Raw genomic sequence first — 22567 nt, forward strand, 5'->3', positions numbered from 1 at the left:
TAACGTATGTAATGGAAACTTCCAAAACATTAGAGACATTCACGGTTTATCCCCAATTATAGCTGCTTTTACAGGAAGGAGCCCTCAAACATTTAACTCATGAGACCAACTCCTCTACATATTCTCCTATTTACACTCACCAGATACGAACTGAATGTTCAAGTTTCCTGTTTGGAAAACGACCATTATATGTTTACAGTTTTTATTTATTTTTTGCTGCACATATAAACAAAGCTCCACCTGATCTTAAAAATCACCCATGTTTCTAACATTTGAGATATCAGTAACAGATTGAACTGACCCAGTTTGTTTCTACAGTGAACACTTCAACAACCTTTGGGTGCATCAGATACTCCTTTTAATTGTTGATAAAATACAGAAAAACGTCTATAAATCAACATTAATTTGTCAGTTAATTATTTTCTAAATGCAGCTGGATTTGACCAGAGATTGAAATGTCCATTTGTCTGCACGCAGACGACTGATGAGGAAACGGAGACAGCTGAGCAGCAACACGTTGCCTCATGTCCGCGTGTTATCTTCCACGTTTCTCCAGTGAGTTGATCAACTGTGACTTAGTGGTGAACACTGAACTGAGAGGAAGCGCAGGTCTTCTGCAGGTCTGTTTTGCCTCTTTAAACCAGTGAATTGATGAGTCCAGAGGCAGGAGGAGCTTCACTGCACTGAAACACACTCACCTGCGCAGGTGAACGCAGCCTGTTGATCAACGCAAACACTGAACACTCAGACTAAAGAGAGGAACCAGAGAAACGTTTTACCTTTTCAAAGCAGCAGCAGCAGCAGCAGGGAAGAGGAGGAGGAGGAAGGAGAAAGGAGGATTAATCTCAAAAAAATCAGAGTTCCTCCTGATCCTGAACGATTAATGAACCAGAAGGACAGGAAAGTTGTTTTTAAACTAACACCATCACTGCCCTCCAGTGGTCAGTGTCAGAAACTACAAACTGTCCACATACCACTAACACTGATCCTCAAAGAGACTTTATGGCTCATTTAGTGAGAAGGTAGAAAACCCCAGTAGAGAAGGATGAGCTGGTGCTGAGGCTGGTGATCTAGAAATCTAAGGACAAACTTTCTTGGTTAAACTTTGTGAATAGCACAGTGAGGTGAGACGTCCAGTGTAACTCTCCATGTTCTTAGGTTCCTACGGTTCAACTCTAGGCTACTGACTTCTTTCTGTTGTGACTATCTGAGGGAAGTGAACAATGAACACAACAACAAAAAGCTGTCACATCCAGGTTGAAGATATCTCAGTGAGATCAGCTGTGTTCTGTCTCTCAGCTCTGAAACCAGTGGATCAATCCAGAACTCTTGCTGTTTACATTTATCTCTAAGTGACCAGAGGAAAAACTAAAATGCAGTTTTAAAGTTTAAAGCATCTCAGCGTCTCTGGGGTCATGGCCTCCTAGATGTTAAGTCATTCCTCAGAGGTTCTAAGGTTTGGGTTCAATGCCTGGATAGGTTCAGTCCCGTTTTAAATATTCAATACCAAGATAAAGACTGAAAAAGATGTAAATAGATAAGATGTTTGTTGTTGTTTCTGGTTCAGCTGGCTCAAGTGTGTTAGAGTCATCCTCTAAGGACTGGAGGTTGTTGGTTTGATCCTTGGGAACAGTTAACTTTTTTATGTCCAACATCACAGAGAAAAGACTAAAAAACCCAGATATAAGCTGAACATAGCAGCTTTCTCTGGTGGCCTAAGGTGTAAGGTCAGTTCTTTAATGTACTTGGAGACATGTGTTTCAATCCCCCATGAGAACTTTTAGTTTAAGTCACCACAGAAACAAACAAAAAGCAGCAGGAAGAGTGAGAAAACATGTGTGGTCAATAGCTCAGTTGGCAGAGAGTTCTTGGAGGTTCTGGAAGACGGGTGGGATTCAAATCTTATCGTAGTCTATGAATTTTTAGAGTCGCAACACTCAAAGTAGAGACTGAAAAGCTCAAAGAAAGACCAGAAACATGTAGACAAATAGCTCAGACTGTTAGAAGAAGTCAATGGTGAGTCTGAAGTCATGGGTTCAAACCTTATGACATTCGTGACTTTTGAAGATCACACCCAAAAAACCAGATGGTAAAATTCAGTGAAGCCTAAAACCTGGCAGGTCAATAGCTCAGAGAGTTGAATGAGTGGTTTATATTTTGAAAGTCCATGGTTCAAATCTATGACAGTCGGACTATAAAGTCCAAAGTCCAAAAGTGACGATGACAAAAGCGCTCAGAGAGAGGTCCAAGGGTGAAGGGTTCTCGGTGCGTTGTTGGTGTTCAATGAGCCGCTGGCTGGAAGTCGCAGGAGATTGGTTTCGAATCCCGCACGTTGTCGGGGGCCGGATCATCAGGGCGGGTTCCTGTGTAGCAGTGGCCGCGGGGGGGGGCCGTGTCCTCCCCGATGTTTCTGAGAGGTAGAAGGACGGGGGTATGTCTCCCATAACTAAGAGCAACTGGAGTTTTTACAGTGAGGGGGAGGAGTCACAGAGAGGAGGAGGATACAGCAGAGAGGAGGAGCTAGTGTGATTAATGGGAGGAGTCCAAGGTGAGGTGGGGAGGGTTAATGAAGGGGGAGGAGTCAGTCGAGAGGAGTGGCTAGTGGGTGGATCAGTGTGTGGTGGAGGATTAATGGTAGGGGTGGAGTAAGATCCAGAGAGTGACTAGAGGGAGGGGTTAGGCTTAGTGGGTGGAGTCAGCATAGGGGGAGGGATTCATGGGAAGATTCCGCAGAAGAGGGGGAAGGGCCTTCATTATCTCTTTGTCGCTGCACGTGGAAAAGGCTGTGGTGTCCCAGTACAAACATATCTGTCCCTCCAAACAGAGGACAGATATAAATAATCTATAAAAAATATACGTTACCTGTAGCGCGAAATCCTCCTCTGTTCACGTGAAGTCCAGGAAACCATCATGGCACTCTCCTCCTGGAGAGATTTTTAAGAAAACAAAACATGTTAGCTACAATTTCAAACAATATACATAAAATAAATGTCCTTCTAGCAGCAGGGAGTTACAAGTTACAAAAGCTCTAAATGATAATTTGATAAACGAGTACCTTTCAGGTGTTCGTGTGAGAAGTTCCTGTTCTTCCATAGGTGAAGTTCTTAGAAACCATCCCATGGCCGTGTCTCCTCCCTGATGTTCTGAGTGATAGAAGTAGAAGGTAGAACAAAACAACAACATTTACTAATTATACATTACTATTATTACTATTTTATTACACCTGTTACTCTACTATTATACATTCATATATACAATTTTATTAACTACCTGTTACTCTACTATTATACAATAATAATAGAGTATATATAAAAAAAACTCTGAGCAGGAGTTTTACTGTGGAGGCAGCCATCTTGGATTATTGTGATTTGTTTTGTAATGACTCAAGTTAATCTTTTAATAGTAATCGTAACATACTCTATACCTAAATGCAGTTGTTGTTGTCTAGTTCTCTGATGTTTGGGTGTGAAACCACAAGGCCGTCGTCGCCTCTGATGTTCTGGAGTGATAGAATAGGAGTTAGAACAAAACCAACAACATTTACTAATGTCACTTAGATTATTACCCATCTGTTACTGCCATGAATATAGTTAAAAGTACATATTGTGAGAAAAAAGTCCTAATATGTACTACCACTGTGGTCTGTGAGGGTGGTGCCGTGTCCCCGTCCCAAAGATTCTGGAGTGATTAGAAACTGGGAGTTAGAACAAAACCTAAAAGAAAAGCTGCACAAAAAACAGATGTTGAAGAAAGTTGTGACCTTTGACTCCATATAGATTGTGGCAGGTGTAGGTTTACGATCATTTAAAACTGTTTGAAATAGTAATGAATAAAATTGTTGGTTTATTTTCTGGGGGTCGAGATGCTGATGCTGCAATTCAGGACAACCTGGGGAAAAATGAGGCTCTGAAGTTGTCAAATTCAGAAATGACTGCTTCTCTAAAATAAAAATAAAAATAGCGTCTGCACATATTTAAATGTTCAACTAACAATGACAATAAACCAAACCAACTTATTTTGTCGAGTATAACCTGAAACATGAACGTTATGATATCAGAAGTCTGGAAATTTCCAGAGTTGGAGTTATAGAATTTTCCGAGTTTTCCACGAAGGCATCATCTAATTTTTCTATTAATTAATTAAGTTTTTCCATCATCACTTTGACCTTTGACCTGTTTTAACTATAGTTTCATTTGTCTTTGTTTATATTATTTAACACTGGTACGTTCAACTTTTCTCAACAAGATTAATGTATCCATAAGACATGTTTTAGAATGATTTAGTTTTTCCCAAGAATAATGATTCTGTCCTACCTCCTCTATTTAGAAAATTAACTCCAAACCTGTTTATTAATAAGTTGTTCTTCGCTCTTTGTAATTTGTGTCGTTCACCGATTTTCAGACTTTAATTCAGTTTTCCTCAGACATTCAATCACATCATTGTAAAGAGTTTTTATTACCATAATCTTAATTAATAACCTTTAAACACGAAGAGACCTTTCTTATGGAACAGTTTTATCTAAAAGCTGTTTGTTTGATTTAAAAACTATTGAAAATGTGACTCTCCCGTCAAGATTTGTAGCTTTATAAATCATCTATATATTTTAATTAATGATGTTTATAGATAATGCATTGTTGTTCTTTACTTTAATATATTAATATTGCAGTTTAATTTACTTTCCATTGTTGATACATTTTGCTTTACATAGGGAGGTGTTTCATTAGTCTTTCTTTGGCTTCCATCTCTCCCTGAACAACTATTAACTATTTTTATACCATTTTAATATTTTCTGTCTTCAATGTGCAAATAAACAAATTAAATCAATGCAAAAAAAAAGATGTGTAACATTAAAAGGTGTAAATTTATGAAACAATAAGAAACAGAAATGAAATGATGTAAACAACTTAATAGATTTGAAAATCAGATTTTTAAAGATATAATTATTAGTCAATATTGTGAACAAAGTGTATTGAAGAACGTGTTATTGATTTTTCTTTCCGTTTCATTTGAGGTATTGACAGAACTTTGTTATTGTAAGCAATAAAGCCTCTTCAGTGGGAGGGGCCATAGAGGTGTGAACTGGTAGAGAAGGAGGGGGGCATTCTGGCCTTTGTAGCTCATAGTGGTTTCAATGGAATCAATTCTTTATTTTAATATATAAAACCTTTTGCCAAAATACTGAACTTATACCTTTAATATGAAAAACAAAGTAAAAGAGACATGAAGACAACTACTCGCTGCTTGATATAAAGACTAAAGGTTTTGTTGAGAGAATAGCCATAGAATAAAACGTTAAACAAAACATCCCGAAACTTTAGTCTTTCATCGATGGAGCAGTGTCTGTCTCTGTGTCGCTGCTTTATTGTGTTTTCCTGTTGTTACTATGATTCTCATCATCACTTTTCCAGCTTGAGGTGTTTTAGGACAGAAGGAAACATGACGTCCTGGCCTTCTTCACTAAACAGGTTTGGATGTGTATCAATGGATTTGAATGTTGCAGGAAATGATTTCACTGGAATATGTCTTAGTTGAAAGATTTCAGGTCAACCAGAGAAATAAATATATGGACATTCAGTCTCATTCATTCACAGATTCAAATTACCCAAATGGTTTTTGTTCCATGTTCTTCCATCCCACTCTGTCCAGGTAGGAGCCAGACAGGCAAACAGGAAGTGGAACATTCCAACTAGATTTAAGAAGGGGGAGTGGACTGTACCAATGGTGTATTGCAGCAGGGGTGTTGGACATTACAGCATTCATAACAGTTTTCATCTTAGATGTCAACTGTAGGGAAAAGTATATAGTGACGGGAAACATGTTTATTTTCATAAATAATGATTAATGTGTTGGCGATCAGTTATAGATCGTCTGTGAAATCAAAGAAAACTTCACCTGGAGAGAAGAATCCAGCGAACGCAACACGGAGACTGTTTAAACTATCATCACTGCCCTCCAGTGGTCACTATGGGGAACTACAACTGTCCACATCCAAAAACACTGATACTCATTGACTGCAGTATTTTAGCTTATATATATATTATTTATTTTATTTTAAATGAGCACCAACTGCAGTTATCCTGTGGGAAATTCAGTATAATGTATGTTTATTAAAACCCTCATGATATAGCAGAGAGCTATTTGACACCACATATTTATAGAGTTTTTATTCTGTTTTCAGATTGAGTTCCTACAGTTTGTCAGAGGTCAGTTTTGATTTTCTAACCCGGTGCTGCTTCATTTCTGCTGCTTTATTTATGACTGTATTCAGCCTCGTCGCCATCTTGGGGAGGGGTTTAACTATTGGTCAGACCAACGGTCAGAGTCAGGCCGTTGTCATCTGACTGACACTAAAATTACACTTTTGTGTTTTTACGGATGTTCCCATGAAAGAAACACCAAAACCAAGCAGCAGGGAGTACCATTTGACAAGTGAGAAGATGTTTTGTATGATTTAACTGTTACTGTTAACACATTTGATTTAACTTATTTCTAAAGCTAACATTAATTAAACGACAGTATCTGATTAAGTTACTAGCTTATGTAAAAACAAAAGGTGTTTTTATTAGTAAGACATCAGTAAGATGATAAAAGTGACTTTTAGAAGTCATCCACTGTATGTAATTGTCCTAAGTAGGCCATGTTAATCCTAAATTATCAATTAAATCAGTTTCACTAACACTAGATTAAAGTAACGCTAACTGTTACATGAACATGGAGAACCGAGCGTTTTGTCCTTAAAACGTAAAGTCCCATATAAATATAATTTATTATTATTATTGACATTCTGTTATTTCGCACGTTTTCCTGTAACTGTATCTTGTTTTATTTTGATTATTACATCAATAAATAATATATTATTATTAGTATTAGTATTAATAGTAAATATATTATTTTTATTGTTATATATAATTGTTTAACAAATATCCAGAAGCTTTTCAATGGTGTTGCATATTGTCTCCATGTCTGACATTTATGTGGACACAGCATATTTCTGTTCCTGATTTACAAAACCCTAAAATTGCCTCACTCAGTGTCCCGTGCTTTTGGTTTACATTAACGCTGTGTTGCAGTTCCTTTTCTCCGTGTGAACCTCCAGCTGAAGGTAATGTTTGTAACAGTTTGTCATGTTTTAGTCTTTTACATCAGATTTCAGCAGCTACAGTAGAAATCTGTTTGATATTTCACGTTAACTTGAGTCGGACTGAGCCTCTAAATGAGGCCTGAGATCTTCAGACAGACACTGGAGAACAAATCAGACTTTCTGTGTCATTATATTCACACTGTAGAGCTGAAGGATCAGAGGACTTTATTAAATATACATGTTGATGTAGATATAGAACATTATTAATTATTATTTGAATTTATTGATAAGATAAAATTTGACAGATTTGTTTTCTTCAGCTCTTTGGACGGTTTGAATGGTCTGTAAGTTTGGTTTGTTTCAGACTTTAATAACTTAACTGTCTAGTTTACTTACTGTTTCTTATATATTATATCTATTGAAGATGTCCAAAGTCCAAGATGAAGTTGCAGAGTTGGTGCTTATGGACTGATAGTAGAAGAAATAAAAATAACAGAGTCACTGGAGGAACAGCTGATATTTCAACAGCAGAGGTTGTGGATGATGTTCAGGTGAATGACTTGTGTTTCCTCTTTAGGTGAAGGTAGAAAGTGTGTGTGAGCTGATGTGAATCCAGCAGCATGGATCAGTGTGAGGACAGAGAGGAGGGAGTCCCTCGATCTAAATCCACTCTGAGTGGAGAACATGAGAACCAGACCAGAGATCAGAGGTGAGATGAACATCTATAACTGTCTATGACTCTTCATGTCAGAGCTCAACTCTCAAATCACTGCTCCTTTTAAAAGCTGAAAGCAGTCAACTTTTCTCTGTCTACCAGGATCCACCAGAAACCAGACTCATCTCAACCTCAGCCTGAACCCAGCTGTGTGTCTATGAGGAGTGATCGGTCGAAGCATGATTTAACTGACTTTAAAGGACAAAATCCATCTGCTCTAAATAAGTAAGATATAAGTACAACAGGTCGTCTGTGTCTGGCATTTAAAACTAGAAGGAAGCTGTTCAGGCCGTTGTCATTTTGTTCCCATGGGGAAGTGATACTGGTGTTTGGAAACAGATGGAAACCATTTTCTGTCTGAACGAGGAAGAACTCTGTTGTTAAAGAGACATTGTATAGAAAAGATCTGAGAAGATCAGTTCTTATGTGCAAATATACGTAACTGAAATGTGGACTTTATGTGATCCTCAGTCATCAGGTTTAGAATTAATCTTGTGTTTCACGTCTTTATTAATGTCACAGTAGAGTTTGTTCTGATCTGGACGATCATCACAGAACAATGTTCAACTCTGAGTTATTTATGTTTCTTTCCAGAGTGAAGCAGCAGAGTTTAAATGTTCTCAGTGATCAGTCTGTTCATCAGCATCAAACACAGCTGGACTCCATATTTAAGGTCTGTACATGGACAACAACTACTTTCCATCATCTCCATGCTGCTCTTTGTAGACCAGTGGACTGTCAGTCTGTCCAACATGGATCTGATGTTTGTCTCCATGATTTCAGTCTGGTTGTCATTCAGATAGTTTTTTGTTCCAGCTGCTGGAGGACAACATTGTCACTTTTGTGAAGAAGGAGCTGAAGAAGATTCAGAGGGATCTGAGTCCAGATTACCCAGAATGCTTAGAGAGTCAGAGGGAGGATGAGGAGGTGTTGGAGGGTGAGGATGAAGAGCAGAGGAGGAGCAGCAGAGAGGCATTTGTGAAGATCACACTGAACTTCCTGAGGAGAATGAAGCAGGAGGAGCTGGCTGATCGTCTGGAGAGAAGTAAGAGGATTTCTATGAACATTGAACCTGATGAATGAATTAAACATTTACTAAGCATTCACTGACCTTATTTGTTGTATTTATTCAGAACATATTGCTGAAGTGTGTCAACGTGAACTTAAATCTAGTCTGAAGGAGAAGTTCCAGTGTGTGTTTGAGGGGATTGCTAAAGCAGGAAACTCAACTCTTCTGAATGAGATCTACACAGAGCTCTACATCACAGAGGGAGATACTTCAGAGGTCAATGATGAACATGAGGTCAGACAGATTGAAACAGCATCCAGGAAACTAGACAGACCAGGAACAACCATCAGACCAGGAGACATCTTTAAAGCCTCACCTGGAAGACATGGATCAATCAGAAGAGTGATGACAAAGGGAGTGGCTGGCATTGGGAAAACAGTCTTAACACAGAAGTTCACTCTGGACTGGGCTGAAGACAAAGCCAACCAGGACATCCACTTCACATTTCCATTGACTTTCAGAGAGCTGAATGTGTTGAAAGAGAGAAAGTTCAGCTTGGTGGAACTTGTTCATCACTTCTTCACTGAAACCAAAGAAGCAGGAATCTGCAGCTTTGAAGAGTTCCAGCTTGTGTTCATCTTTGACGGTCTGGATGAGTGTCGACTTCCTCTGGACTTCCACAACACTGAGATCCTGACTGATGTTACAGAGTCCACCTCAGTTGATGTGCTGCTGACAAACCTCATCAGGGGGAAACTGCTTCCCTCTGCTTGCCTCTGGATAACCACACGACCTGCAGCAGCCAATCAGATCCCTCCTGAGTGTGTTGACATGGTGACAGAGGTCAGAGGGTTCACTGACCCCCAGAAGGAGGAGTACTTCAGGAAGAGATTCAGAGATGAGGAGCAGGCCAGCAGCATCATCTCCCACATCAAGACATCACGAAGCCTCCACATCATGTGTCACATCCCAGTCTTCTGCTGGATCTCTGCTACAGTTCTGGAGGATGTGTTGAAAACCAGACAGGGAGGAGAGCTGCCCAAGACCCTGACTGAGATGTACATCCACTTCCTGGTGGTTCAGACCAAAGTGAAGAAGGTCAAGTATGATGGAGGATCTGAGACAGATCCACACTGGAGTCCAGAGACCAGGGAGATGATTGAGTCACTGGGAAAACTGTCTTTTGATCAGCTGCTGAAAGGAAACCTGATCTTCTATGAATCAGACCTGACAGAGTGTGGCATCGATATCAGAGCAGCCTCAGTGTCCTCAGGAGTGTTGACACAGATCTTTAAAGAGGAGAGAGGACTGTACCAGGACAAGGTGTTCTGTTTCATCCATCTGAGTGTTCAGGAGTTTCTGGCTGCAGTCTACATGATCCACTGTTACACCAACAGGAAGACAGAGGTGCTGGAGGACTTCCTGGGACAAAATTTCAATGACTCAACTCTGGATGTCTTCCTGAACAGAGTCATGGAGAAATCCCTGGAGAGTAAAAATGGTCACCTGGACCTGATGGTTCGCTTCCTTCATGGCGTCTGTCTGCAGTCCAACCACAGACTGGTAAGAGGTCTGCTGGGTCAGACAGAGATCAGTCCAGAAATCATCCAGAGAGCCATCAACAACCTGAAGAAGATGAACATGTACAACATTTCTCCTGACAGAAACATCAACATCTTCCACTGTCTGATGGAGATGAACGACCTCTCAGTTAATCAGGAGATCCAAGAGTTCCTGAAGTCAGAGAACAAATCAGAGAAGAAACTCTCTGCGATCCACTGCTCAGCTGTGGCCTACATGCTGCAGATGTCAGAGGAGGTTCTGGATGAGTTGGACCTGAAGAAGTTCAACACATCATGGGAGGGACGACGGAGACTGATTCCAGCTGTGAGGAACTGCAGAAAGGCTCAGTGAGTCCAGATGTGATTAACATCATAAATCAGTTTAGTTTAGTTAAGTTCATTCAATATTTAAACTTTAAACCCTATCAAACAGTATTCATCATCCTTTATTTATATATACAGTACATTGGAGCTGTCCGTTGAATAATATATGTAATTAGACATTAGTTGGCAATATCTAATCTGTTCTAAATGTCCCATAAAGGGATGTTTTCCCCATTTTTATCATTTCAATCATGATGACTTTGTGGAGTCAGATTTCAGATCAGATCACACTGACAGACTGTGTAGAAGAAGCCTAAATGTAACTCCATTTATCTCCATTCATTTGCAGATTTAAACAAATCAAATTTTAAAAGTCTGCAGGTTTAAGAGAAACTGATGAGAATCGTTGTGTCATGTCAGATAAGAAGCTGAATCACTGATGTGAAAAACAAAATGTCAAACAGGATGTGTTCAACTGTTTATTATAAAATGCATGAAGTAAATAATAAAGTGTCTTCATTCATATTAACATGTTTTATATTTATGTGTCATGACAGATTTTCTCTCTGTGAACTCTCAGAGAGTCACTATGAAGTTGTGGTCTCAGTTCTGAAGTCCAACCCCTCCCATTTGACAGAGTTGAACCTGAGCTTCAACAACCTGCAGGATTCAGGAGTGAAGCAGCTGTGTGATGGACTGAAGAGTCCAAACTGTAGACTAGAGACTCTGAGGTCAGTTCACTGAATGTTTTTATCACATTAAAAAGTTCTCTTGTCAGGATTGACAGATAGAAGATGGACCAGTAACAGTTGGTTTAAATGAAGGAGCATCATGTTGTTAATATCAGCAGGTGTCTCCTCAGTCATCGGTGGTCGGTCTGATCTCAAATCAGGACCAGTCTAGTGTTCACATGTACATTTAAAGAGTTATTGGAGTCAGGAATCATTCTTTCTGTTCATACTGTCTCTGGATAAACTCATCAAGTCATTTCTTCCAGTGTAGTTGTGTTAGGAAGAGACCACTTCACAGTCAGTGTGGACAGTAGGAATTCTAAGAATTCTGTAATGTTCATCTGACATGTGACTGTTGTTTGAAGACAGACTTGAAAATATGAACTTGTCCTTTAACATTTTAACAACACCAACCTACTGAGATACCAAATACAGGAAGAAGAAGGTCATGGAACCAATGAACTAATGAACAGTTTGTTTTCAACATGTGTGATTTGATATTGATCCTGTAATGAGAGACTTGACTGAGGTCAGCAGCATGTTATTGATGTGTGTTGACATGAATAGTTGTCTGAATGTTGTCTTGATGTTTGGATGATGTGTGTAGAAGGCTGACATGATGATGATCCACAATAACACAAAGACAAAGTCACTCTACTCATTTTAGAGAACAGCTCATTGATTAGGACGTAGTAATGTTGATCTGAACATTAAAACCTGAACACATCTGATTGATTATCAATGATTTTATTAACATATTTTATTCTTTATTCAGACTGAAGTGCTGCCGTTTGTCAAAGATCAGCTGTTATTCTCTGGTCTCAGCTCTGAAGTCCAACCCCTCCCATCTGAAACATCTGGACCTGAGTGAAAATGACCTGCTGGATTCAGGAGTGAAACATCTGTGTGGTTTTCTAAAGAGTCCAGACTGTAGACTGGAGACTCTGAGGTCAGTTCACTGGATGTCTGTTACTATTGTGGATCTGATTTGTTTAATTACAAATTGAACTTAATTTATGTTCACACACAGTTTCTACCCATAAAGATGTAAATTTTCTCCTGTTCATATTTTCTCCTTTCTTGTCCTAAATTTATTCTGTCATGACAAAGATGAGTGTTAGTTCACATTGTAGAAGGCTGACATGATGATGATCCACAATAACATAAGGACAAAGTCACTCTACTCATTTTAGAGAACAGCTCATTGATTAGGACGTAGTAATGTTGATCTGAACATTAAAACCTGAACACATCTGATTGATTATCAATGATTTTCTGATCTTTTATTCTTTATTCAGATTGATTGACTGCAGTTTGTCAAAGATCAGCTGTGATTATCTGGTCTCAGCTCTGAAGTCCAACCCCTCCCATCTGACAGAGTTGGACCTGAGTAACAACAACCTTGAGGATTCAGGAGTGAAGCAGCTGTGTGATGGACTGAAGAGTTCAAACTGGAGACTGGAGACTCTGAGGTCAGTTCACTGAATGTCTGTTACTATTGTGGATCTGATTTGTTTAATTACAAATTGAACTTAATTTATGTTCACACACAGTTTCTACCCATAAAGATGTAAATTTTCTCCTGTTCATATTTTCTCCTTTCTTGTCCTAAATTTATTCTGTCATGACAAAGATGAGTGTTAGTTCACATTGTAGAAGGCTGACATGATGATGATCCACAATAACATAAGGACAAAGTCACTCTACTCATTTTAGAGAACAGCTCATTGATTAGGACGTAGTAATGTTGATCTGAACATTAAAAACCTGAACACATCTGATTGATTATCAATGATTTTATCAACATATTTTATTCTTGTTTCAGATTGAGTTACTGCAGTTTGTCAAAGATCAGCTGTGATTATCTGGTCTCAGCTCTGAAGTCCAACCCCTCCCATCTGACAGAGTTGGACCTGAGTAACAACAACCTTGAGGATTCAGGAGTGAAGCAGCTGTGTGATGGACTGAAGAGTCCAAACTGTAGACTGGAGACTCTGAGGTCAGTTCACTGAATGTCTGTTACTATTGTGGATGACATTAATTTTTGTTCATACAGAATTTTCCATCCATGAAGATGCAAATTTCTCCATACTCACATCTTTAATCTTTTATTTTCCTAAATTTATTCTGTCATCTTAAAGATGAGTGTTAGTTGAAAGTGTAGAAGGCTGACATGATGATGATCCACAATAACACAAGGACAAAGTCATTCTACTCATTTTAGAGAACAGCTCATTGATTAGGACGTAGTAATGTTGATCTGAACATTAAAACCTGAACACATCTGATTGATTATCAATGATTTTATTAACATATTTTATTCTTTATTCAGGTTGAGGTACTGCAGTTTATCAAAGATCAGCTGTGATTCTCTGGCCTCAGCTCTAAAGTCCAACCCCTCCCATCTGAAACATTTGGACCTGAGTGACAACTTCCTGAAGGATTCAGATGTGAAGCAGCTTCTTGATCTTGTGGAGAGTCCAGACTGTAGACTGGAGACTCTGAGGTGAATGGAGGGTTGGAGTCAGTTCATTCTTCTTTCAGTAGTTTTGTACTAGACACAGAATCTAAAGTGTCTCCTGGAAACCTGCTGCTGTTTTCTTCAGAGATGTTGTCAGAGGAGAATGGAGACAAACTGGACAGAAAGACAGAGACAACAGTCAGACAATCAGATCATCCTGAAGCTTGTTGTGTTGATGTTTTCAGGAAATAAATGTGGATTCCAGCTGACAGCCTTACTAGATGAATAGAGACAGTGGTCCTCATTCATCAGATCTGATCTCAGACTCTTTGTTCTCTCACCTCAAAACTAAACAACTGATCAGTTTCATCTTTGTCACAGCTCTGAGATCAGTCTGACTGAAGCCTGTAAATCACAGAACCATCATTACATTTAGTAACCATGTGGTCTTTCTACAGAGCAGAACCTCTGCTGAGGTCCAGTCATCACATCTGTATCTCTGTCATTAGTTTCCTCAGATATCTTCAATGTTTCTTAGTCAGCTGATGCTTCAGAAACACATGAGATGTTCATCAACACACTCAGACTCTTTATTGAAATGGAACAGCTGGAAATCCATCACTAAAGTGTTTGTGCAGTAATGAAGCGTTGATGACTCTCAGCAGTTTATTTCCTCTGTGGACTTGAGAGAAATGTGCAGAGGAAACAGACTTGATGCTAAAAGTCTGTGCAGGTCTGTGAGCTTCCAGCTCCAACACGTTAACATGAAGCTGAAAGGAAGCTGGCTGAGCTCCACAGCTGCTCTGAACAGGACTGAAGTCCCTGCTGCTCTTTATACTGGATGTGCTGCATCACTGACTGACACCCGATGAAAAGAGTCTCTGGAAACACTAAATCATCTCCCCTCTTCTTTCTGTAGGTTTGAGTCATTTTTCTCAACAGGACAGTATGATAGCTGAGAGAGGATGAGCTGAGTCCTGATGATCCAGAGGTTGAATCAGCAGCAGCTTGTGTGTAGAGAGACTCTGACTGGACCATGTTACTGGGAGGTGGAGTCAAGAGGAGAGCTTCATCCACGTGTCTGTTACCATTGTTCGGAAATAACAGTATAAGTGTGTTGTTACATTTACTCTTTAGCACTTCAGCCAAAATAGATCTTTTACATTTTTTCCATTTCCATCCAGTTGTTGAGAAAATGTTGTGATGCACACAATGTGATTTAATTGCAAATATAAAAACAATCACTTACTGTAAAATGAATAACACTGATACTGAATATAATAAATGAATGTAAATTAATTTAAATTTTAGCAGGTTGGTTTGATTTAAGTAAGTAAATTAGTAAAACATTGTACCACTTGAATAGATGGATTATTTGTGGTGTATAAGAAAATAAATATGAGTTAAAATGAGAATGGAGCCTCGCTTTTTGTGTGTTGTGCTTTGTGCAATTTGTATGTATTTTTATGCAAAAAAACAAAAAATACACATCAATCAATCAATACACTGTCAGTCAAAAGTGTGGACACGTCTTCGCATTCGATTCAATGACGTGTTCAAACTTCTGACTGCAGTTTAAATGAAAACCTACACGGTGCAGGTTTGTTGATTAGTTTTCTTTTATTACATTAACTGTAAATATAAAAGGAGCCGTATACTATAAAATTAGCAGCTGATGCTATGTTGGTTAAAGTAAGTGTATTAGCAAAACGTTGTAGTACTTTAGTACAAAAGTAACTTGTATAAATATATTAATGAAAACAGATTGACGCACGTAAGTGTTTATTTCATTTCAGTATTCAAACATGTTATTACAACTGATCCTACATGAACTTAAATAAATTCTTTTCAACATGTAAATCATGAACTCACTCACGTCCAGTGGATAATCTACAGCCTCGATTCACCCTTGGATACAGCAAACAATCGCTCCTTTCTCCCCTCTGTGATGTGCATCAATATACAAAATCACACTTTTGGTAAAATAAACAATATATGATGCCATAACAAGGATTTTTATCACTCAGGGGGGTATTGCACAAAAGTTGGATAAAGACATCTGGGATAAGTGAGTAAGCCCGGTTTGACTAAACCTCGTTGGTGCTTTCTTGGATTCATTAGTTGCAGCTGGAACAGGATAAAAAGACGCGGCTTAATCAAGCCAGGTGTGGATTGTTAGGAAAAGTGCGTGTTCACGTCATTCTTAAGAAGACCACGAGATCGATCACAGAATCACCGACAGGAAAAATGGGACAAGGACGCACCTCCTACTTCACCGTCGCTGAACCAGAGCTGCTTGTTGAACAATATGAAGAATTAAAGAACATTATAAGAAAAAATGTCAACACCAGAGCAATTAAAAAGGAGAAGAAAAAGCCTGGCAGACAATAGTGGACCAGTTTAATGTGTAAGTAGCCCGAAAATGTACAACTGATAAACTGTTCTCCACTGAAAACTGTCATAGTTACAGTTAAAGGATGTGGAGATGATTATTCCATTAAACAATGGTTGTGTTTTTGCTTTAATATGGTACATAGAAGTACATGTTACTCATGTTATGTAGGGTATAATTAAGTTCAGAGAAATGATCTGCTCTTCTGTTGAATCTATTTTCCCATGTTCTGTTTCATCCGTCATCTTTCATGTTCTTCTGAAAGAACAAGTTTGTTCTTTTTGTATTTGGTTTTGGAAAACCAAGTACAAGAATATTCTGCTAACAACTGACGACTGTATTTCTGTCTGATTTAAACGGTCAAGAAAAAAAGCACATAAAACTGACAGTGTGGATGGTCCATCCAGCCAGGAGCTGACCCTAGAAGAGGAGTTTGGCTTGACCTTTAAATGTCCGTACAAGTTCTGTTGTTGAACGTATTCATGTATATGTTGTGGAGATCTCCTGCTTATTTAGTACAGAATGAATATAAAGTCAGTGATGTGGTGCTAATAAAAAGATGTGTTACAGAACCCAGACACTGCCTCAAAAGCAGGTTGGTAACATAGATTTACTTCAGCATATACCCACATATACTGCTGCTAATTGACATTTCGTTAAAAAAATTTGCGGACTGAAAGAATTCTGTACGGTATGAAGAACACCTGCAGTAACAGACAATTTACAAACAATAGACAGTGAATTCCAACCTAGAAGGGATTCGAACCATTCCCCTTATGTGAAAGCATGAAAACTCGACAATTTTGACAGTTTTTTGGGCCTTGTTGGCGCAGTAGGCAGCGCGTCAGTCTCATAATCTGAAAATCGTGAGTTCGAGCCTCACACGGGGCAGGACTTTTGTTGTTGATGTGACATAGGTTGCAATTTTCATCAATTAATCTGCTGTTGTGGCTACAGACACACATCAGTAATGATGATGGTAAGGTGTCTCTTCTATGCTAACAGTCTGGCTGCCATCCTAGAAAAACACAAGTTACCAATGACAAAAGGGACTGGAACCCTCAGTTCTCTGATCTGATGTCAGACACATATCTATTGCATCCTGTGGTCACACAGAAGGGTCACTGTGAAGCAGAAAGTATCAATTAAGTGGTACAGCCAACAAAATCGATCAAACTTACCAGGAAGTAGCTCCTGTGACCAACTCATGATTATCTTGCATAGGTTTAAGATGGTTTCTTTGAAAAAGAGATCCTGCAGATGGCCAGTATGGGGCTTGAACCCATGACCTTGGCGTTATTAGCACCACGCTCTGACCATCTGAGCTAACCGGCCTTTAGGCGCTGCTATGTTGTGTTTTTCCACGATTTACAAACAACACAGAGTTCATTCAACCGTGAAGGGATTCGAACCATTCCCCCTATGTGAAAGCACGAAAAATCCACAATTTTGACAGTTTTTTGGGCCTCGTTGGCGCAGTAGGCAGCGCGTCAGTCTCATAATCTGAAGGTCGTGAGTTCGAGCCTCACACGGGGCAGGAGTTTTGTTGTTGACGTGACTGATTCTGTGGTGTAGGTTGCAATTTTCATCAATTAATCTGCTGTCGTGGCTATGGACACACATCAAGAACTATGACGGTTGCGCTGTTGGAGCCACTAGAAAACTATCCAGTTAGTTCTCTACATTTTGTTGAAATAAAAGGCTTAGCTTGACCTTTGAATGACAAGTTCTGTTGTTTCACATATGCATGTATATGGCAGGAGGAGTGAACCTCTGCAGATGAGGAGACGCTGTCACTGGACTCCAGAATGCTTGAGGTATCATGTCAGTGTTGTGGAGATCTCCTGCTTATTTAGTACAGAATAAATATGAAGTCGGTGATGTGGTGCTAATAAAAACATGTGATACAGAACCTAGATACTGCACAGCCTCAAAAGCAGGCTGGTAACATAGATTTACTTCAGCATATACTCACATATTCTGCTGCTAATTGACATTTCTTCAACAGAATTTGCAGACTGAAACAATTCTGTACTAGATGAATAGAGACAGTGGTCCTCATTCATCAGATCTGATCTCAGACTCTTTGTTCTGTCACCTCAAAACTAAACAACTGATCAGTTTCATCTTTGTCACAGCTCTGAGATCAGTCTGACTGAAGCCTGTAAATCACAGAACCATCATTACATTTGGTAACCATGTGGTCTTTCTACAGAGCAGAACCTCTGCTGAGGTCCAGTCATCACATCTGTATCTCTGTCATTAGTTTCATCAGATATCTTCAATGTTTCTTAGTCAGCTGATGCTTCAGAAACACATGAGATGTTCATCAACACACTCAGACTCTTTATTGAAATGGAACAGCTGGAAATCCATCACTAAAGTGTTTGTGCAGTAATGAAGCGTTGATGACTCTCAGCAGTTTATTTCCTTTGTGGACTTGAGAGAAATGTGCAGAGGAAACAGACTTGATGCTAAAAGTCTGTGCAGGTCTGTGAGCTTCCAGCTCCGACACGTTAACATGAAGCTGAAAGGAAGCTGGCTGAGCTCCACAGCTGCTCTGAACAGGACTGAAGTCCCTGCTGCTCTTTATACTGGATGTGCTGCATCACTGACTGACACTTGATGAAAAGAGTCTCTGGAAACACTAAAACATCTCCTCTCTTCTTTCTTCTTCTCTTTAAAGGTGGGAGTCAGAGTAAACAGGACGGTATGTGAGCTGAGAGAGGATGAGCTGAGTCCTGATGATCCAGAGGTTGAATCAGTAGCAGCTTGTGTGTAGAGAGACTCTGACTGGACCATGTTACTGGGAGGTGGAGTCAAGAGATTAAAGATCCTCAACAGAGCTGCACCAACTATTAACACCAACAAGTAAAGACCAGTCCCTCTCCTGAATTATTGGACACATTAATCAACCAGCATCAACAGTCTTTCTATATTCTAATGTGTCTCTTCACTTCTGTATTTATTGTACTGTTTATTTTACTCCTTTTTCAACCATTTATTTCATTTGAAAAGAAACAGGAAGCAGTTTTCACACTGAGTCTCTGCTTTATGTATCATTGTCAGAGATGGAGATAAACTATTGTTGTTATTGTGACACACTTTCATCTACACTTTGCTTTGTTGTGCTTTACTCTTCACTGACTGGTTACAGAGACGTTATTTAAAAAATGTCTCAGAATTAAAATTAAGAGCTCAGCGCCTTCAGAAAAACTTAAAGGCTCATTTAAGACTTAATTAATGGCACTTCTAGGTTTTCCATAATGATCGTTGCAAGTTCTTATATGGTTAAGTTGCTTCTCTTATTTATTATTTATTGCATATAAATAAGAGAAGCAACTTAACCACATCAGAACTTTTGCACAATAATCTGCTTTTTTGCTCTGTCTATCTGACACTAATTTCACCAGTGTCCACGTTCTGTGATCCTAGAAATTTATATTCCATTTTTTTTTTTTTTTTTTTTTAGTATTTTTGAAATTCCCTTCCCACGCTGTATATACTGACTGTCAGAGTGCTGCATATTCTTGTGTATTTTGTACCTTCTTTCAAACTTCATACTGTCTTTTATTGTTTGTAGATTGCTTGTATATATTTTCGTACCAAATTCTGCACTACTGTGACAAGGTCATTTCCCATATGTGCGATAAATAAACATTGTTTTATGTCTTATTATTGAATGAAGACTTTACTTCGAACACACACAGAAATCAAACAAGTCAAAACTACAAAAACAATCTTAACATAAAATGTCCGAAAGAAAAGTAGGAAGAAGCTTATTTAATCCTACCCCTTCTCCTTTCTCAGTAATTAATGATCAGTTTCTCATTTTCCATTTTTCACAGTTCATGTTCTAGTTTACATTTTTTAGTGTACGTTAGGCGCTAGCTGTAGTTTAATGATGTGGCCACTGGAGGGCAGTGATCGTGATAGTTTCTCTGGTCGTTATTAAAGCAATATCATGTAGTTCATCGTTTCACCACCAGATTGAGAAAATCTGTCACCGGTCATTTTACTCTCGTAGAACAAGAAACCGGAAGTAGTGAACAGGTGTTGATCAGTCAATAGTGTTGATTAATTAACCTGATTAATGTTGAGTTAGCAACTGACTTTGGTCTCACTGTATAGGGAACAAATAAGTAAAACCCGACATGAAGACACTGAGTTATATCCAGGTACAGTAATTCGTGTTAAAGTTGACTTCCTGTTCGTGTTTAGCTGTTAGCTTTGAAGCTAATAGAGGAGGAGCTTGTGTTGTTTTGCTAAAGTTAAGAAGAAATATCATGTCGCGTTTCACTGCTTCATCCCAAATAAACTGGTTTGAGCATTAATTTAATAGTACAGTACAGTTACAGACAGTGACCACTGGAGGGCAGTGTTCGTGATGGTTTCTCTCTGTCGTTATTAAAGCGACATGATGTAGTTCATCGTTTCACCGCCAGATGGAGACAATCTCTGTCACCGGTCATTTTAAAGTTGAAGAAGAAGAAACCGGAAGTAGTGAACAGGTGTTGGTTAATTAACCTGATTAATGTTGAGTTAGTAACGTAAATTCGGTCTCAAGTTAATGTTGTTTGTCCTAAAATGACATGAAGACATCGAGAGTTATATCCAGGTACAGTAATATTATTTGTTAAAGTTGACTTCCTGTTCGTGTTTAGCTGTTAGCTTTGAAGCTAATAGAGGAGGAGCTTGTGTTGTTTTGCTAAAGTTTAGAAGAAATATTATGTAGCTTTTCACTGCTTCTTCCCAAATAAACTGGTTTGAGCATTAATTTAATATTAACACGGTTCAGGTAAACACGACATTACAAATATTTATCTACTATTTTAAACGACGTGTCATCAGTGTAACATGGAGAAGAAATGTGAACATGTCCATATAAAACCAAAGCAGGAGCCTCCAGTTCTTCATGGTAAAGTCATCTTTTTGTTTCCTTGTTTGTGTCTGACCAGCAGTCTGCAGCCTAAAGACACTCAGTTTATCATAGAAATCACAGGTGGACACGCAACGTTTTATATTTCAAGCCTGGAACAACAGAGATGTGCATTTGTATTTAAATGTAAATGATGTGAAATGAAGAACAGTGACGTGATGTGTGTTTACTGCAGGTGGAGAACATGCTGATGGATCACCACAACCAGAGCAGCCCTCAGGACGACACCACGACAAGAACCTGGACGGGAGGATCTGAGGGGAAAGATTCAGGTGGAGAAATCCCTCCTGAGAAAATCTAAATGTCAACCAGAAATCCTGATGAACAACAAACAACATTAAAGAAACTGTACAGTGAAGAAGAACATTAGAAACCAGGTCCCTGCTCCTCTCCAGTGTAAAAGCTCCTCCTCATGTTAGTACATGTTTTCATATTATATCACTGTATGTACTCTAAGTAGCTTAGTTTTCATTCATCTTTCTGTATATTTTAGCTTTGTAGGAATTAAGTAATGAACTCATTTCATTTTGAATAGTTTTTTAATCATATTTTCATAAATCTGAAATGTTTTCCTTGTTGAGTGCTTCAAACATTTGATGCTGTAACTAATCAGACGTTGTGTGTAAACTCTTGTTGTTTTACTCCAAAGAATCTGTCACACTTGAAAAGTTGTGCAGTTATTTACATATTTAATAAAAGAAAGAAAAAGCTGCTGGATGTGTTTCTGTGTTTCTGTGACTTTAAAGTGTTCAGGTCTTTGATAATGTTGAGATTCAGGAAACTGTCCAGTGAAGAAAAGATTTAATTCATAGATGAAACTCTAAGAAGAATTCTTCTGCTCTGGTGAATTTAAATCAAAGTTAAACTAAAGATCTCCAGATGAGCTCAAAGAGCTGTGGCTGTTAGAAGGTTCAGACATTTGGAGGTGGAGGGTTAGTGGCTGTAAAAACACTGAGAGACTGTGTCTTCAGTCTTCAGCTGCTTCACTGGTCCAACACTCAAAGCTTGTCCAGAGTCCAGAGGAGAGTCTGAGGTTGAGAGTCTTCAGGTTGAGGGAGTCACTGACTGAACGGCTCAGTGAGTCGGGAGTTGAATCAAGAGCTGAACGGCTCCTCAGAGGGGCGGAGTCTGTGGGAGGCGGAGCCAACTTTTTATTTTTTTCCAAAATCTGAAAAATTTCCCCAAAATTAGATGACAAATATACCAAAAAATGATGAAAAAGTGTGAGAAAGTGGCTCAGGGAGCAAGAAGAAGGGTTGGAGGTACAGAGGTTGTGAGTTCAAGTCCCACAGAGACTTGTTTTATTTTAACAATGACAAGCATACAAGCTTATTTATAAAACCTGGTCTCGAA

General features: G+C 38.9%; 1 protein-coding gene, 2 long non-coding RNA genes and 3 other non-coding genes across 6 annotated transcripts; 5 read left to right on the forward strand and 1 right to left on the reverse strand.

Moving 5' to 3' along the window:
- Positions 1-7109: 7109 nt before the first annotated feature.
- LOC125000892 lies at positions 7110-8446 on the forward strand. Its single transcript, XR_007111406.1, has 3 exons — positions 7110-7790; positions 7899-8021; positions 8391-8446. It is a non-coding gene; the product is annotated as an uncharacterized LOC125000892 (long non-coding RNA).
- Positions 8447-8784: 338 nt separating this feature from the next.
- On the forward strand, positions 8785-19950 carry LOC125000874 (NACHT, LRR and PYD domains-containing protein 12-like). The gene is made up of 7 exons (XM_047576618.1): positions 8785-8841; positions 8930-10715; positions 12198-12371; positions 12721-12894; positions 13248-13421; positions 13755-13928; positions 18962-19950. Exons 1-7 carry the CDS (start codon positions 8805-8807, stop codon positions 18975-18977), a joined length of 2535 nt encoding a protein of 844 aa, XP_047432574.1. The 5' UTR covers positions 8785-8804; the 3' UTR covers positions 18978-19950.
- trnam-cau lies at positions 17094-17166 on the forward strand. The gene has a single exon. It is a non-coding gene; the product is annotated as a tRNA-Met (tRNA).
- On the reverse strand, positions 17537-17610 carry trnai-aau. Its single transcript has one exon. It is a non-coding gene; the product is annotated as a tRNA-Ile (tRNA).
- On the forward strand, positions 17740-17812 carry trnam-cau. Its single transcript has one exon. It is a non-coding gene; the product is annotated as a tRNA-Met (tRNA).
- Positions 19951-20274: 324 nt separating the features above from the next.
- On the forward strand, positions 20275-21924 carry LOC125000893. Its single transcript, XR_007111407.1, has 4 exons — positions 20275-20453; positions 20894-21193; positions 21390-21628; positions 21708-21924. It is a non-coding gene; the product is annotated as an uncharacterized LOC125000893 (long non-coding RNA).
- The last annotated feature ends 643 nt before the right edge of the window (positions 21925-22567 follow it).

Source organism: Mugil cephalus, chromosome 23 (genome assembly GCF_022458985.1).
Source record: "Mugil cephalus isolate CIBA_MC_2020 chromosome 23, CIBA_Mcephalus_1.1, whole genome shotgun sequence".
Taxonomy (NCBI): domain Eukaryota; kingdom Metazoa; phylum Chordata; class Actinopteri; order Mugiliformes; family Mugilidae; genus Mugil; species Mugil cephalus.

Coding starts and splice junctions, on each gene's coding strand:
- LOC125000874 (XM_047576618.1), top strand. CDS start 8,805: ATGAAGCAGGAGGAGCTGGCTGATCGTCTGGAGAGAA. Junction 8,842..8,929: donor GGCTGATCGTCTGGAGAGAA/GTAAGAGGATTT, acceptor GTATTTATTCAG/AACATATTGCTGAAGTGTGT. Junction 13,422..13,754: donor TGTAGACTGGAGACTCTGAG/GTCAGTTCACTG, acceptor TTCTTTATTCAG/GTTGAGGTACTGCAGTTTAT.